Raw genomic sequence first — 18,768 nt, 5'->3', positions numbered from 1 at the left:
CAAGTACTGTCTTTCTCAACCCATTAGTACCTGTGTATTAGTGCATTTTTTTCTGACTAAAGTGCCCTTGCATAATATATCTCTTTAAGGATATAAATAATTATACTTAGATCTCTCAGTTAAACAAAAGTGTTCTGTGATGTTATGCAGGGAAATTTTCTGACATATTACTGGATAAGACTGAAAATGTATCATCACTGGGCATCATCAAACAGTCCACTTTTACTTCAGTGCCTCAGGGTTATATTTGCACAGTATACCTTGCTGCTTATTCCAGTATAATCAGAAAACTTAACAGAATGATGATTTAATTTGATTTATAAAGTTGAGTTCTTACAGTAAATATGTGAATCAGAATACAAGCTCTACTAACGATCTGTTATTGGACAATCACCTCACTTTCATAACCAATTAACTGTCTTGATAGCTAGTGGTCTGGAGATTTTCAGGGACTAAATTTCTTAAAAGTAATTCTGGGATTTTTTTTTGTTTTAGCAGGTTGATTTATTAGGTTCTGCATGTAATTGTGAATTTAACTTTGAAAGAAAACAGGTTTATTATAGAAAGCATTTATTTTGTGCTTAAAAGACTTCCTTTTGAATGCCTCATTGTTAAGATGCCCATAATTTTTTTGAGAAGTATGGAATTATCTCACCATTTCAGTAGAAATGTTTTATTCTTTGTTTCAGTTCTGTGTTGATTTGTTGATAAGCCTAAGCAAAGTAGGTTTGAGGGGATCTTAGCACCTGATAAGAGTAAAATCCAGGACATTCTTATTGCAGGACTGAGCACAAAATGGCCCATATTAAGTAGTTATATATGTGCTCCTAATTGCTGATTGCTTCTGCTTTGACCAAATTGGGAGTAAGACAACAGTGTGCACAGCAGAGCTTGTCTTAAAACTCCATAAGTGCTTATGAAACATGGAACTATAGTTGTGTGGGACTCATTGCTGTGAAGTACCTGGCATGAAGAATTAGCCAGAAGTAATCAGGGCAACTGTTAATTATTCTAACACTACTGAACAAAGAAGATTTTCTTCCCCCTATCTGTATTAGCCAAAATAGATAGTGAAACATTTTCAGATAACAAGGGAACATTATTTAATCATCTGTTCTCATCTCCTACAGACTACAGAATTGGCCGTAGGACCTTCATCACTTTATTCCTAGTCCAGTGGTTGGGTCTGGAAGTAGCATTTGGGAAAACATGCAGTCTTGTTTTAAAGATTTCCAGTAATGGTTAATCGCTGTCTCTGTTTAAAAGAGAAAGTGCAATGTGTATTCTCAAGCTCTGTCATGACATTGATGAAAGATTAATATATTATTTTAGTTATATAACTTTTCTATAGCAACTACAGGAGGAATTAATATTTGGGAAAATGTCATTTTTAGATACATTTAGTTTGACAGGTCTTTTGACCTTTTTTATAAAGACTTATTATGTGATCACTTTTCATTCTATCTTCTGTTGTCACCAGTTGTTCTTTGTAACTGGCAGCTATGAAGAAAATCAGCACCTTGTGATTACTGTCACAAATTGCTAAAATTCAATGACCACTTAAAGAAATCTGTGCTGTAGAAAAATACAGGAAGTCTTAAGTTTTGATCTTATGTAGAGTTTATTTATAGTCTTCCATGTTTTGCTTGAAGAGCACAAACAAAACTTCCTAAAACCTTCTCTAAACCTGTTATCAATAAATTTGGTGGTAGAGTGTACAAGCAGGGATAACACAAATACGAACACAACATTTCGCGCTTTATTTTTAAATGCAGTGGGTTTTAGTATAAAATCATTGTAGACGGTTGCATTTGTTATCAGTAACTGCACATGCAGTAACCTGCATGTGTTATATGTGTTCTGGGTGTACAGGTATACGTGTAGCAAATACTGTGTTAAATATTAATATCTGAAGGCTGAGAAAAAAAGAAATTAAAAATGGCTGAGTTAAAGCTACCTGTATGATTCCTTTTGTAAGAGAATGTTAGACTACCATCTGTGCTCAGTGCATACAGATGGCTAGCAAATTATATAATTTACATAGTCCTCTTAAGAGGCAGTAAATTGAATAAAATGCAGTTGTGTTATCAATTTTTTTATCTATATCTCTATATGTTGTTGTACAGGCTCTTGGTTATGTTAAAGTGACTTTCTGGCTTTAGGATGTCCCAAAATACACAGCCCTCTCATTTGTGGCTCAGTTTAGTTTTCGGTAACCTCCAGTGTATGTTAGGACAAGAGTATTATTCTCTCCCAGCTTATTCTTTCTGTAGCTTTTTACCAGATGTATTTGTAAACAAGCTTTACAGATATGCTCCTCCTTCTAGTCCCATACTTGTCATGCCTTTCACTAAACTTGTGTCTGCATTTGTAAATTTCTCTGAAACAACAGCTCCTGTGAATATAATCAATACACTTTTCACTCACTTCTACAGATTTCAGTTTTCACTCATTGTTGCCTTTCTTGTTTTTATCTGTACATGTCCGTGAGCTTGCTGAGGTTTATGACTACCTGAAAAAAAAGAGGAAGCCCACTGTAAATGCAGACACTTAATGTTGCTTGTTACTACTGCAAGAAGTAACAAGTAACAAGTAACTGCAAGAAGTAGTAACAACCTCAACATATAGAGCTTTCAGGGTGGCTGCCTGGCAATGTGGCGCTTTCACAGACTGGTAACTAAATGGCTTCTCTTTTGGAGGTTTAGAGCCAGGTGGTTTCTGTTTATTATTATTGGTGTGTGTGTGTATATATATATATGCATACACAAATGGAAATTGAAAATTATTGATATTCCACAAAGGGAATATGAAATTATTCACCTACATGTTATTTGCGAAACACTGCTAGAGATACCTCTGAGTATCTGCTTTTCACAGTTTGCTATTTCAGGTTTAGGGTTGATTGAGTTCAATCACATGGTGATTGTATTTGTATTCTGTTTCTGGAACAGATGATTCCCAAAATGACAAAGATCTTGGAAGGTAGTCTCACAAAGAGATGAAAATATATAGCCCTATGAGTGTTGGTAATGCTTATGGTATCTGTAGATATTTTGGGAAATAAAATAATTTCTAAATTCATAGGAATCAAAAAATTGTGAATAGTGTTGATGTGAATTTGCATTTTACTTGAATAAACGGTCATATTTTTCACACCATTCATTCAGCTATCCAACTGTAGTCTACATATATAGACTTGCCATTAAATACAAGCTATCTATAAATGCTTTAATCTGGAAGAAATCAAAGTTGCCGAAAGCAAATTTTTCAGCCTGTAATATATCATAATGGATATTTAACTGTTCCTGAGATTGACTCTTATGTAATTTGCATGCAGCAACAGGGAAATCTATGTCAAGAAAAATAAACAAGGCAAAGGTCATTGTAGACCAAAAGCTCATGCTTATTGGTACAAAAATAGTTTGTCTGTATTTATAAAGCACATCACATTTAGCATCCTAAGAGAGCAGCCAAGCACAGCAGTATTTCACCTTCTCATAGTGGAGGGGGAAAAAAAAGAGCTCTTTATTTAAACAGCTGAATGAACTCAAGACATAATGAAGCTCATAAAACTGAATCCTTCTGTGTTTAAAACAAAAAGCACTTAGAGTTACTGTTTAATGAAGCAGTGTCCAGTGAATCCACAGCAAATATAAGACCATAAAGCTAGGGTTAGGTTGTATGTTCTTTTTAAGGAATTCAGTGAGCTCAACTACATGTAGTTAACAGAATGAAACCTGGTAGAGGGGCGCTTATTTTTTGCAAAGCAATGGAGAAGTCTCAAAAACCATAAACAACATGATCTCCTGATTTGCTAAGGTAAGAGGTGTCACACACACGTATTAAAAAAACTGTATTGAATTTAAGGAATAATAAAATGCCATATATGTTTTTACATTGTATTGAAGAAACCATTATCAAGATGATGTGTGGCTCTTGGTTTGACACTTGAAAGAAGTTGAGAACAAATTCTAAAATATGTAGAAAAAAACCATAAGGACTATTCAAGAGCTAACAAAACTGCTGTGTGATGTGAGAATAAAGGAGCTCAGGGTTTTTTGTTTTTATTTATGCAGAAGATGGATAAGATACAGCTTGATCACAGTTTCAAAGCAGGAAATTTCTGCTAGTAGAAAGTTATTTAATGTAGCATAGAAAGGCATAATGAGACCCAAACGCTTGAAACTGAAGCTAAATGTATTGATTCTACATATAGCATGACGTTCTTAATAGGATAACTAAACACTGCAGCAATATACTTCAGAAATCATGGATTCTTTGCTGTTTCAAATGTTTAAATGAAGATAAAATATCTCATGGGAAGAGAAGAAAAACTCAGTTTGAAGCCCATTTGAAGTACAAAATCTAGGACCGTGGCTTTTATTTGTACCAGAATGTGCACTCTCCTTAGTAGACAGAAAATTAATGTATGTGAGACTTACAGAAATTCCACAAAGAAACTGTAAAACTATGTATTCCAGGAACTGAAAGTAGCTGTGTTCAGAACTGTAAATCTAGGTGATGAAGGTGATGTTTTCATAATTGTTATCTTTTGACAAAATCCATCCTGTGACACAGACACACCTGACGAACCTTTTGGTTGTTTTAGTTGGTTACTGGTGTGGTTGAATCCTTCAACCATTCTATTACTTAATTATTTAGTTAAATATGTTGGTGCTTTTTAAACTGATAAATCACTCGACTCAGTGGAATAGGTCTTCTGCAAGAAAAAGCTGTCCTATATTCAAGTTACACGCTAAATCAATTTTACTGTTGGTTTATATAATGGAGTAACACCAGCCCACAAGCATCTGCTCTTAGGGTGCTGCATATTCCTACTCAAATATGTACCAGCCAGTGTAGATCAGATGACAGGACTCGTTCAAGCAGCAGTGGTACTTCTGCAGCACCCCACAATTCCCAAATGTTTTAAAGAAGAGGCTATAAATGGGAGTTGCCCATTTCTATGTGTGTCCTTTAATAAAATGGTGGATATGAGACCATGGTTTCTGCTTAATAACTATAACCCCTTACTTCAGTGTTAATTTCTGTGCATAGTTTGTTAGTTAAGTAGTCGAAAAAAATTAGAGTTGCTTATTTACATAGCTTGGTGTCATTTTCTTCTATAGAGGAGTTTTGGTTTTGAAAAAGGTGCCATATGTAATTTAACAGTTTTTACTTTGACAGGGAGTATTTGTTAGCTGCTTGGCATACCTTGGCAGGATGTCCTTTATGATACCATGTCTTCAGTTCCTCTGCCTTGCAAGGAGGAACGAATCAGACTGTAGTCCTTGTTATTGCAAAAAGATTTCATCTGAACACTTGGATCTGATACTACTAAAGAATCACCCATCTTAATGAAGAAAAACATGTCTTACCTCTGGACATTCTGGTCCTAAGAAGTTAAATACCTGCTGCAGGTAACAGTGTTCTCAACTCCAGGAGTCAGTTCTAAAGTATCTGCACTTTTGGTTCTCAGAGAACACACAAGACTTTCAATTCTTTGGATTCCATTGCTACTAACCTCTGAGAAGAATGAGAGATATCAGATCTGTATGTATCATATATTAAAAATGAGTCATGGAACAAGAAAGTTGTGGGATGCTGTGGAAAGTTCAGTCATAGATCATGCTTATGAGAAGCTTTGCCCATTGATACCTCTCCTATGTATGTAACAGCCACATATGCATGTGCTCTGACATCAGGCATTCAAGATATAGTGAGTATGGATATGACATGAGAATATCACATAAATACTAACTGATCTTTATACAAGTGACCAAAAGGATTTGGAGAGAAAATCTGAATCAGGTTGTCATATTGGGAAATGGAAATTTTCTTCAACTTGTGATGGAATTGCCCAAGACATGAGAGTGTAAATTCTTTGTTAATAATGTGTTATGTTGTCATGGAAGACTGCATCTTGGAAGCCGAATTCAAGTAGTTAAAATTAGGTATCCTAACTGTTGGGGTTTTTTTTCCCCAAAATAATGATAAGTTTTGGAATAACAGGATGTTGAAATACTCTATGAAAAACTGTTGTATACAAGTGAATACAGAGCAAAATACCCTATTTCACACATACAGATCTTAAAACCAGGATTAAATGTTGTTTTCAGAAAGAACATTTCTCTGTTAGAATGTTACTACTGTCACACTTCCGCTGCTTGATGCACATAATTCTGATTCTACTTGTTTCACTCTGGATCCCAACAGACATCCAGACTTAGTTTTCATCTTTTTCCCTTTTATGTATAAATTGGGATAATCTGGCATGTCTGTGAAGGCCTGTGGAAGATCCAACATTCTGATAAGAGAGAGAAGATAGTGACTGGCTTTGATCCTTGAAACCCATGATGTCTACTTTGAGGTATTCAGATGTATCTGTATTAGTCGTCCCTTTTAATATCTTCACAGATACTCCACTCTCGCTGATAGCAGAGTCATTATTTAATAAAAAGCAAAAGTAAAAGAATAAATTCAGTCCAAAGCCTGTGCTGTAGCTACTTCTGCTGTATGTCCTGGTAGAGTACACTGGTATGAAAAGATTTGATGAGATAAGGTTGTACTCCTCCATGCTTGGCAACAAAGCACAGAATTTGCAGAAGATGGGCTAAAGTGCCAAGAACATGTGCCAAGTCATCATATCTCTTCAGCTCCTTCTGCTGGAAGGACCTCACCGCAGCTCCCAGAATGTTTGAAAACCACCATCAGTCAGTGATAATGCTGCTATTTAAGCATCGGTCCTTACTTCAGGGCAATTGGCCAGACTGAAGCAGACGGCACAATTTCTCTCTTATTTTAGTAATTTGTGAAGTATTTCAGGGTGATCTCATGCAAATGAATGTGAATTATTGGAGAGTGATTTGTTTGTTTGGGATATGCTGAATGAAATAATCTACTTTGTTAGGATGTTTCCTAGAAAACTGACTTAGCGTGATACTGATGCTGGAGGGTGGCAGCCACTTAATCAGGGCATTACTAGTGTAATTTTCATTAAGGACAGTCGTTAGCTAGGGCCATGTATTTATACTGAATATAAAGCTCAAGCTAAAGGGAAAACACTTATCTGTTAAAACTTCCACTCAGTTTGAAATCCCCAGTGGGCTGGTTTGGTTGGTTGGTTGGTCTTGCTTCCTCTCACCTTACAACAAGTAGTGGGGAACAATATAAAAAAAGAGTGCCACAGAGCAGTCATTCAAAATGGACCAAAGGATTACCATCAACCCTTAAGATATATCCTAGACTACCATATATCTTTATTGTCCATTTTAAATAGGTTGTTTAAATGATGCACAGTTTTTTATTATTTTATTGGTTATGATTGTATTCAGGACTACAGTTTGGGAACAAGTGGCAAATAGAGTTACTTAGTTTTTTTCCTACCTTGCTGTGCTATAATGTAGTTATGATGTTTTATACACAGCTTTCCATCTGCAGATACCAGTACACCGAGATCACTGTCAAAGGACATATTGTATTCTTTTGTAAAACCCTATCTCCAGCTTACATATAGGGAAATGAAGGCACGGGGAAGAAAAGATACTTTTTTTTCCCCTAGGGTTATCCAGTAGACCAGTTGGCAAAGTCACGAGTAGAGCTCAGGTCTCTCAAGGTCAGTGATCTCCATTAAACTGCTTGTTTAACAACTGGAAAAGTAATTACTTAATACTTTAAAGTTTTAACCCTCAAATTTGCTAATCTGTGGACTTTACTTCCCTGAGACCAATTTTAGAATAGTTTACTGCAAGTCTCTTCACTTGTGAAAGGGGAAGTAAAAATTCTGACATTTGCCTGCAGTATAGGTGGACAGTTGGCATTTTTGTTCAGGATTTTACAATGTGCTAATATGATCATATATAACAAGTAGATAGGGCTTTATGTTATAAAATCTTGTTTCTGATCATAATCTTGATATTTTGAATACATATGGAGGTTTTTCACCTGTTTCATACAACACAGTTCTTAATATATTTCGTATTTCTCTCTTCTTTTGTTTTACTTTTTATCTTCAGTAATTTTCTGGAACAGCAGTTTCTTGTTAAAGTCTCTGACTCAGATGGGAACGGCCATCATCTAAGTTAGGGAGATGGCAATTCAGCATGCAGAGAAAAAGACCCAAAGAGAACAAATAGGCAGCTACATTCATGATATATCTGGACAACAAGATATTGTTGCAAAGCAGCGTGTTGATGTTGATTCCAAGTGAACTAGCTAGGTTGACAGAAGCAGTGTAAATGTTGTGTCACTCAGACTGGGGATTGGACTAGGGAACGTAATTCATAGCTAGACTTGGGTAACTCTGCATGGCACTGTATTGTACTTGTGTTGATGAGACAGAGAGCAAGTTACATGTGAGCTTTTATGTAAGTGTGAAATGACTCACTCTAAAAAGCATTTTCTCAGATTTAAAAAAGAAAGCCTGCTACAGAACTGTGTTACTGACCCTAGTCCTAAATTATTAATTTTATAATGTCTTGATAAGTACAAAAATCTGATACATTCATGCGTTATATGAACCAATAATGTGTAAAAAGAAATTTAAGATGCATCCTGCTGAATTTTTGTGTTAATTCATGTACTTTTGTTTCACAGGCAAAAAAAACAGGCAAGAACAGATCACTCACAATTGCACGTGTTTCAGCCTGATGATGTTGGTACTTTAATTAGAACAGTGGAAAATCAACATGAATTCGTTTGTTTTACAGAAAGCAAGAAAAATTGAGGTTAATTAAAGGTTAATTAGAGTTTAATTGGTAGTTCTTTTTTTTTCCTCTTTACTTCTGGTTATAACAGGAATGTTAGAATCCTTGACTTTGATGGCAACAGATTGGGCAGGCCTGGTGTTGATTGCTACTGCCAACATGAAAGTGGTGCTGCAGTCCTGCAGCTCCAGTTCTTAATCAATGAGGTAAGGACATACTTACTCAGATTCTTCTGTATAAATTTAGTTGAATAAGTCAATTCATGTATTGTAATCGAGTGATAGAACTTTTCACATTGACAAATTGTGCCAACAAGTAAGTGGCGTACATCCAGAGGACGTTCACTGTACAGCCTTTTAGAAGACTATTTATGGGACTGCACACAGGGAAAAGTATTATCTTCATATACATCACTATAAAGTACTGAACAAAAGGCAGTCAATATATGAATGTGTGCAGCTAAATGTAAAATCCATTAAATTACTAGATATGCTGCACAGTCCTATTTCAAATAGAAATTAATAAATGAGCTAAATCTTTCTATGGAATGATATTGATGGTTATTGGCTGAAAGCTCAATAGTTGGGGCTGTGCTACTGCTTGAAGAAAGGAAAAGCAGTTGCAGGGGTTATCAATCAAGCCAGCATGCTTAGTCTTTGTAAATGGTTTGTTGAAATCAAGTTTAGACAACATGAAGAAACAGTAACAGATTATAGCTCACTCTGTGCAGAAGATCTCTGGAGATGGTAATAGGCAAGAAGATTTTCTGGAGCATAAGGATTTGGGTTTTTTTCTAGAACCTCATAACTTGGCCAAATTATAACCTAGTCATAGTTCAGTTTTAATTACTTTTCTCCCATGAGATAAGGAAACACTTCTGACAGTTTCAAGTCCTCTTTCTAATCATGGAGATCTTAGAGCTTCTCAAGGAAAGAGTTTTAGTTTTGTGTTTTTTTAAACCTGGGAAATATTTATTTTTTTCTACACCTGTTTGGAGAAAGTACCTGAACCACAGAAACTGAGGAGGGAGAAATGAAACTTTAGAAACAATCAGTCCAATGGAATTCTTTAGAGGAAGGCAGGGATGAAAACAGGGAGGCCAAGGTTTGAATCAGTGTTCTTTCTTTTCGTTAGATGACCAGCAGAACCCCTAATACATAGGATTAATTTGATTTATGTGGTGGAGATTCTCTCTGACATTGGTCCAAACTCCTTGGGAGATGAGAATTAAAGCATGGATTACACTGTATTAGAGAAGTCTCGCCTTCATAAATTTCATTTGCTTATGTCGACATTGAAAAGAACAGTTGCTAGGATTAGAAAGGAAATCCAACACGCAAAAAGAGAAGTTTATTGGTCAGTCATAGTTGGTATGAACTGATCTTTGAGTTACATCCTCACCCTTCCTCAAAGCATTGCCTTCTTTTTGGGCAATATGTCATTCCTCTCTGCGATAGTAATACACAGAGATAGATCCTTTGTACTAGACCTGATCTGAGGTGTAAGTGTAGTAAACCACTGCAGCAGCAGCAGTAGAGAGCTTCCTCTGCAGTCCATATTCTCATGGCATCACTGTTCCACGGTGAGGAGAAAGATAGTAGGAAGGAAGTAGAATAAGTTCACTTCAAGCTGTCAAGGAAGATAGAGGTCTGGACCTTTGAAGATGTCCATTTTTCTGGCACCAGAGGTAGAACCAGTCTTCAGAGTATTTCTGATCTGTGATAAAGACCCTGTCCTTTTGTCTACATCTCTTAGTTCTTCCTAGTTCCTCTCCCCCTGCTACCTGTCCCTACTTTCTTATCTGCATCTTCTTTTCACAGTTCCGGTTTTGAATTTCATGTTGTTGATATGGCTACTAAACTGTGCTTGGCACTGTCACTTATGTGTATGTGTGTGCACTAATCCCTTTTTCTTTTAGTTATATCCTTCGCGCTCACCTTTTTAAGTAAGTGTTGTCTGTTCTCCTTTTCGTTAATCTCTATGCTTATGTGGAAATATATGAGAGTTCACATGTATAACCTTGGTACAAAGCTTTAATTTGCGTTTTAAATTGATGGAGTTTTAATTTAACTTTGGCTGATCTTGTACTAATTTAAGATATTTAAATTTACGAGATCAATTCAAATTTGTATTATTTATGGTAGAATATATTTTTTCTAGAAGAAAGCAACCGTTTTTCATAAACTGTATCGTTTTCTATGAGTAGATTATTAACAGTGAGGATCACTTAAGAATAAGACAGAATCTGCAGAACAGTAATATGTTGTGCTCTATTTTGTGTCTGCTCTAGGGTGCTTTGGTCAGTGCAAGTGCAGATGATACACTTCATTTGTGGAATCTCCGACAGAAACGACCAGCTATCCTACATTCTCTGAAATTTAACAGAGAGAGGTATGACTATATGATGCAAAAAAAAATCTCATTTAAAAAAACCCCAAACCTACTTTCCAGATTTCTAATAATACATGCTTATTAGTTTGCCTTTCTAAAGGGGCATATAGTTTTGCCTTGAAATGTTTTCTTCCATTGTTTGAGTCTTGTTTCCACAGAACAAAAACTTCACTTCTCTTTCTCCAGCCTTCTCAGAACTAGAAAAATTTTGTCTGCTTTTTGTCAAAATGTTTTTCATTTTACCTTCTATTCGCATGAACCGGTGTGAACAGTAGTGTGTTTGTTATTCTTAAGACCAGACACAAGCACTGTTGTCCTTTAGGCTGATCTGTTGTTCAGTACTAGCCAGAGTACCTCAGCTGGCTGTATCATGGAAATAATTCTTTTCTCTACCTTGAAAGAGTTTTATTTTTGTAAAATACTGCAAGTTTAGCAGAAATAAATTGTGAATTTGGGAAACTATGGTAAATGTCAAATGAATCAGATGCTGTTTTACTAAATTTTATTTTATCAGTACCAAATTGTAGAAATCCCTACTGAAAATAGATTAAATGAGTGGTTGTAATTTTCAAACTCAAACAGAAGCTGAGCACTTTAATCTGTATTTAGTCACCCATGTAAAACCTGCTACAATATTATGGCGCTTCAGTGCTACACTTTCATTGATACTAAGAAAAAGTTCCATGTTCGTATTAAGGAATTAGGTCAGTAGTCAGAAGAACAAGGTTCAGTGCATAAATGCAGCAGTTGTTTTTTTGTGAGTCCTTGAGCAATACAGTTATTCTGTCCTTCATCTTTGGGACGGATTTTTTTGAAATTTGAAAACATAAGTATAATACATAGTATGGTTTTGACTGGAAGTTGAAATGATATTGTAATTCTCTTAGTATATATATTCAGTGTTTCTTGATGTGCAACAACTTCTTTTAGACATTTATATACTTGCTTGTGTAGTGGTGAAAGATATCTGTACTTTACCAGAGCTATGAAGTAAACAGGCTCATCAAAGCTTTAGCTGCTGCAAATCTGAAAATTATTATGGAAATAAACTTTTTCTTTGTTGTTTATTATTCAGATACATAATCATATTTGCACTTAAATGTCACCAAGTTGCAAGTTCTGTTGTGGGAAGTACTATGTAATAATTTAGAAAACATACATCCTAATTCCAAAGAGTTTATAACCTATAGCAAAAGTATATCAAGTGGTTTGGGACTGCATGAGGGAGGATGAAAAAGAAAAATTATATGTACATTTGCTAGCTGCTTCTGGACAGTAAGTCATCATTTTATGTATGTTGAAATATTTGAATCTTGCTATTCTCATCAGGTGGGTACATTATCCACAATTTGTCAGTGATAAATCTAAATATTGTAGAAGTTATTCTAGTACATCTTGGTCTAGCTCTCCCAGCCAGCAACCTCCCATACAGCCAAAGAAATCAATATGTATAAGAATGCAGTGTCTGTTCACCTGTTTGCCTGTAATTTCTCTTCAGAGAGGCTAGCGTGGTATCTTGGTCAGAATTTTATCAGAATTTCTTGATAAAATAAACTCATACACATTTGGCTTGCTAAGAGCAAAACATTTGTCATCACATTTACCTAAATTTTCTTTTGCTTCTGACAGCCTAAAACACTGGGCAAAATATTTGGAAGCAAGTTATTTGGAATACTGGAAACCTTTGCATGAAAACAAGTTTTGTGTAATGACATTTTTGAAATTAGGCTGTAGTTATTTGTAGTTATTTGTAAAAGGATCTGAGGATGTAGTTATTTGTAACAAATGCATAGCTAGCTATACTGCCTTTTATCAAAGGCTAGTAAGTTGTGAGTAAAAAAAAATAGTATTAGTTCTTTTATGCATATTTTAAGTAACTGGTACAATCACTGCCATTTAAATAATTTTTATTAGCACATCAAACGCTATGAGGCAAATATCCTGATACACTGCTATATAATATTCTCAAAGAAGTAAGTTCAGTTTTAAATTTAAAAAATACACTTTTTAAAAATTAAATTCTAATTAATTTTTTTTAAATGCAATATAATGCACTTTTACTTAAAATTCTAATATTTTGTGATGAGGAAGATCATTGTATTAGTCCAGATTCTTGATTAATTTGACTTCAATTAATTGTCTTTCATGTAGAATCAGTTTGTTCTGAGTTCTTAAAATATTTGATGCATGAACCATACAGCTGTTAGATTCTGTTAGATGGATGAATGCTACTTAGTCTTTGGCTATTACTCAGTGCACCAGTCTTCATATTGTTGAACTGTTTAATTTTCAGTTTGCTTCTGTTTTTTGACATTAAAGATTGCAGGATAATGGAATAAAATCTGCTCTTAGCAGTGCTTATGTGTATGTTTATGCAACTACTTGAGTAAAATTTCCCCACGTATATTCCCTCCCACAAAAGTAAAAAATATGTTTGTTCTTTTCATCAGATGTTGGTAACAACATAGATGTAAAGAGCAAGAACTCTTAAATACAAACACAAATCTTGTTTGTAAATAGATTTGCAGCACACTGGTTATCTTTCACTTATCATGTAGCATTCAGTATTAAGACACTGAATGGTTTATGAATAATACTTCAGTAACAAAATGCACTTTTGTAGCCATTAAGTCATAGTTTGCAGCCTCTCCAGATTTATTTTTTTATTCTCCTGACCTATTCTTAAACTAATTTGCCTTTTGTGAGGGATTTTATATGGCATGTTCTTGGTGACAAGCTATCTCCTAGAATATTGTAGCACTGTTCAAATAATTCTGGGATATGCATCAGCATATTTTATATGTCGCATCAGCAACATTAACAATATTAATTTGTCTCTCGTAATTCACTGCTCCTTTACTAAGTGTCTCTTTGGAGCAAGTGTAGAAGGAACACTGAAGAATGAGACATAATGGCAAACTGATATTTTTGTTCTACAGTGTAATGCCCAGGACTTTTTAGCAAATTATATGTTTTTGCCTTGTATCAAAAGATAACGTTATCATCTTAAATTTCTATTTTCATAATTGGAATGTAATACAATGCATTAAGAACCTTCAAGAAAATATAAATATAAGCAATGTGTTTCAGTGCTCGGCCCCATACCAAGAGCTCTAATGATAACACAGTTGCTCAAAGACATGCTTGACAGTAGCATATGGTTGATAATATATGATTTGCTGTTCCATTTACAAATAGGAAGCACAGGTAAAACTTTTTAACCTCTGGAAACACTCCACAAGAATCTCTTCAGTACTTTTGAAGGATAACATTATGCTGATGTTCCTTATGTTACTCCCTCCTTTTCCTTCTTTGATGTCATAGGAGATGCCAGATTCATCTTCAGTAGACATTTTAGGCAAAATAAATAACTCTGCTACTGGAACTAGACACTGTCTCTATCTGCTGCAAAGGACATTAGGATTAAGCTAAACCACTGAAAACTATTATAGGCCTTAATTTTTTTTAATATAGTCAGAGCAGACTTCAGCAAGTATAGCTTTAAATATACAACAGTTTACATCGTTGTCTCGTTAAGATTAGTGCAACTGGGATAGGAGAAACCAGCAATGATTACAGTGTGAAATCCAGGTCCTTTAGGCCTGCATGTATTAGTTTCACGTATGAACATGGTTCATCTGTTGTTCTGAAGCTGAGCTAGGTCAGTCCTATTGACTGATATGGGGGATAGCCCTCCTCTTTTTCTTTTAGCTAGTGCTGACTGGCGTGTTACAAGTGAGCTGACAGCACTACAACAGTTTATCCACAGACTTATACTTGGCATACATGAACACAGTGTACAAGTTCTGTTGGGTCTTTAAATCCGTCTGTATGCACTGTGCACCGATGCCATAACAGTACCATAAGTGCCCTTCTGCAGGGGAATCAGCAGGTGACAAAATCTGTATAACTGGCTTTGGGGCCCTGATCTGTAACACTTTCTTCAGTGTTAAGGGTATGCTAGCACAGAGGAAGAGGAGCCTTTTAAGTAGGTGACCTTTAGAGCAATGATCTCAGTTAACTGTAACTTACTGTTAATTAGAAACTTGACTCTTACTTCTGAGATTTTGCAGTATTTGAACAAGATGATTGAGAGTGTTACTGCAATGCTTGGAAGCAAAGAGAAAAAACAGATATTTTTGGATCTGGTGACTTTTCTTTTGTGTGGTGGTCTGTATTATTTCCTGAGAGCAGCTGTATCTTCGTCTATCTGTCTTGCTGTATCTTTGCAGGATTTTGTGTCCTGTGGTGTTAAGAGTTTACCTCATCAAAATGACAGCAAGAGGCTATTGAATGAATACTGGTGACTGGCTGTGCAGTCTCAGCAGTACCTGTATCTCTTTACTTGTGTGTTAGGGACTTGTGAGTTACTAAACTTAGATTGTCTGTCTCATTGGCTGTTCAAGGAACTGAATTCCTCTGATAGCTTGCCTGCTCATAAAGAGCCTCCTGGTTAATATTGTATAACTGCAAACTCTGTATTGTTTATGTACTTTCAAATTAGTCAGAGGTCTGTCATCAAGCATGAAAGTAGTTACTAGGCTGAGTGCAGTTGCACAGCCGTGCTATACCACAAAACAGATTCTGATTACATGGTATGGTGCAGCATTTAGCTGTTCAGAAGAACCACAGAATTCAAATACAAAGCAGTATTTCACCACACAATACTACCTTTTACAATGAGAGACAGTTTGTGGAAAGGATATAAACTTTCTCAGGTTGATGATGGAAAAAACTGAGGAAAGCAAAAGAAGCCATGCTGTTGATTGGCATTCGCTTCCGCATCTTGAAGAAGTTTTTACAAAACTTCCTTGGGCAGATTCTTTTTTTGTCATCTCATGAAGTGTGTATGGCCAAGTGTGAAGAGAGCACACACCTCAAACATGTAAGATAAATAATAAATGTGTGTGGCATGGTCTTGCATCAGCGTTTGTCACTTTTGAAAGAATGATGCTCAGGGATTTCAAAAACCAATTAATGTTGTTTGTATGCAATTACTGAGTTTGGAAAGATGCCTGAAGCTCGTAAAGAACACCTCTGGTCTATAGGGCTGTGCCTTAGTACTGCAGGGCAGGAAAGCGAACTTTGTCAAATGTCACTTCAGAAAGGCAAAAGATTGGATACAAAGTTTCTCCAGTGAGACTGACCCAAATCATGTTCATGTAGTTACCACACACCTCTGCCTTCTCTGTTAAAAAAAAAAAATATTACAACATTACATTCTTTTTTCAGGTCTTACATCATGTTATGGAAAATCTTGTAGTACACTTGACCTGTAGGATCAATGAGAGCCATAAGCTTGTCCTGGAAAGGTGCTATGCAACCTAGTTGAAATGATGAATGTCTTGGTTATAAAAAGAAGTCTGGCACAAGCATTTTGGTTTTTTTCTTCAACACGCATTAGCTAAACAATCAACAAAGAACAAAAATACAAAACATAGATTAGCTTGTTGATACCAAGAATCAGCAGTTTTGATTTGATAAATTTATGAGATTATGCAATTCCACTAAAGCAGAATTAAAATTCACATGATCCCTAAGATTTTCTTTTTGATAGATCTTAAATATGTGGGCCTTCTAGTGGATTGGAGCTGAAGGGACCTCCTCCGTCTAGTTCCCTGCAGCTGCAGACCAGACAACTCATATACCTCCTTTTATATAATGAACAAGCTGACTATGTTTTGCATCAAGAGATACTGGTCCCTTATGATCCCAGTAAGAAAGGCACTCAGACTCTGTAAGGTATCATTCAAAATGCTATTTATTAGAGCTAGCACTATAAAGAATGAGAGAATAGTATAGATAATCTTACATCCTTGTAGATGCTGGGAACCCTGAGTTGTGCATCATCAAACAGGCCTCCAGTCAGCAGGCTGTGCATCTATGGATGCAACCCATCCATAGATAGCGTTATCCCATTTTGATCATTGGAATTATTATAGGATTTTCTTATAAGAAAACAACTGTATTCATTATATCTACTATCAAACAGAAAGGACATTCACGCTAAAACTTCCTGCTGCGCTGTTAGATAAAGGCAAGCCCACACAGGTGGTGCAATCACCAAGTGGGAGCTGCCTGCAGGCTCCTCTGTTATAAGGAGCTGTGTGTGTTTATCCTGTGCCCAAGAGGTAGGTGCAGCACAACACAGCCTGAAGGCCATGCTGTACACGCAGCCCAGCCCAGCGCAGCACAGGCCCAGCCCAGTGCCTACTCAGGTTAACTGCAGTGTGGATCATTAACTCCTCCACATGCAATGGTCTCCCAGTCAGGATCATGACATTATTATTTAACTATTAAAGCTTAAGTCCACTACTCCTCCTATTAGGGAAAATTGCTCCATGCTAATTTCATCCTTCTGACGGCAAAAAACCTTCCGGCTTCAAGACTAAGTTTATTTTTATGGCCCTTCTATTCCCATTTATTATGATATTCTGGTATCCACATTGTTATGCATTTTAAATATTTTGTCTCTCTTCTTTGCAGTTAAACAGCTCATTCACAGCCATTCACAACCTGCTTTTTCTTTTTTTCTTCACTAGAAAAATAAAGATTCTGTGTTTTCTTTTATAAATTTCTGTCTTCATTCCTTTTCTTTGGCCTTTCTTTTCATATCAGTTCTTGCTGAGCTGAAGATTAGACAAGGAACATATTCTAGATAGGGTACCATCTGTGCTGTGGACATTGACATTACCATTTTATTTTTTAATCTTTGCAGGAATATGTTTACTGCTGAATATGTTTACTGATGCATACCGTAATAACATCTTCCTTTTGCGTGGCTCCATCTTATCAGTGCTTGTGGTCTTGCTGTGATTGACTAATATACCGATTACACTTCTTCACTGATGTATATCTAGCTAGCGGGGAATGTGCTGCTTTTCAGTGCAATCCTTTAAGAGTGGAAGCACAGTAAGACAAGTGAAATTGAAATTATCTTTTTCCATCACTTCTGTATGGTGAGTTCCAACCCTAAAGTGGACGTAATTATTCTTTGAAGTTTGAGGCCTTGCCCTTTGCATTTTAAATTTCATTCAATTTCTTGTACTGTACTTGTGCAGATTGTCCTTCCTCTGTAATAGTGTGTCCCTAAGAGGTTTCATTAGTGTTAGTACAAAGATCACTTATGAAATTACAAGATCAGCTGTAAAACTAATACTTGAGAATCCCCCAAATATCCAGTAAAATATTTCCTTTTCAGCAAAATGAAGTAGAAAACAGACATTAAAACCAGAATTTTATAGTGATGTTTTTTATAAATGCTGTATTTAATTTTGACATATGCTAGATTTCCTACAATTGGAATATTCTGGAATAGCCTACCTTTGGTAAACCTACCTTCCCTATTTACCATAACTTTTCAAAATTTGTCCTTTTGAAAGTCAAAAGCTTAGTTAGTGTCTATCTTTAAGTATATTTGAGCAATTAGGAATAACATTACAGTCACAACAGCACAGAGGACAACATGGCTTAACTTTATTTCTGTCAGTTTTAATTTTTTTATGCTTACCTTCTTGGGTGGGATTTATAATGCAACCTGAGTTGGTGTCACTGCAGAGGAAGTTCTGCAAGAACTTAAGCTGGCTAGTTTAAAACTAGTTTGGTTTCTCTATGCTTAAATTACACCAGGATAGATGTTACTTTAAAACAACATCACCTTTTATTGATTCAT

General features: G+C 35.8%; 1 protein-coding gene across 2 annotated transcripts in view; it reads left to right on the top strand.

Moving 5' to 3' along the window:
* Nucleotides 1-18,768, top strand: part of STXBP5L (syntaxin binding protein 5L) — a 209,973-nt gene that overhangs the window by 65,224 nt on the left and 125,981 nt on the right. For both annotated transcript variants that reach the window (XM_075512032.1, XM_075512023.1), the window contains exons 3-4: nucleotides 8,830-8,911; nucleotides 10,996-11,096. In XM_075512032.1, the coding sequence (XP_075368147.1) occupies nucleotides 8,830-8,911; nucleotides 10,996-11,096 (183 nt within the window). The remainder of the gene's footprint in view (nucleotides 1-8,829; nucleotides 8,912-10,995; nucleotides 11,097-18,768) is intronic.

The sequence above is a fragment of the Mycteria americana genome, chromosome 1 (genome assembly GCF_035582795.1).
Source record: "Mycteria americana isolate JAX WOST 10 ecotype Jacksonville Zoo and Gardens chromosome 1, USCA_MyAme_1.0, whole genome shotgun sequence".
Classification (NCBI taxonomy): Eukaryota; Metazoa; Chordata; class Aves; order Ciconiiformes; family Ciconiidae; genus Mycteria; species Mycteria americana.
Note: the sequence above shows the minus strand (reverse complement) of the source record. Positions and strands in the feature narration are given on the sequence as shown.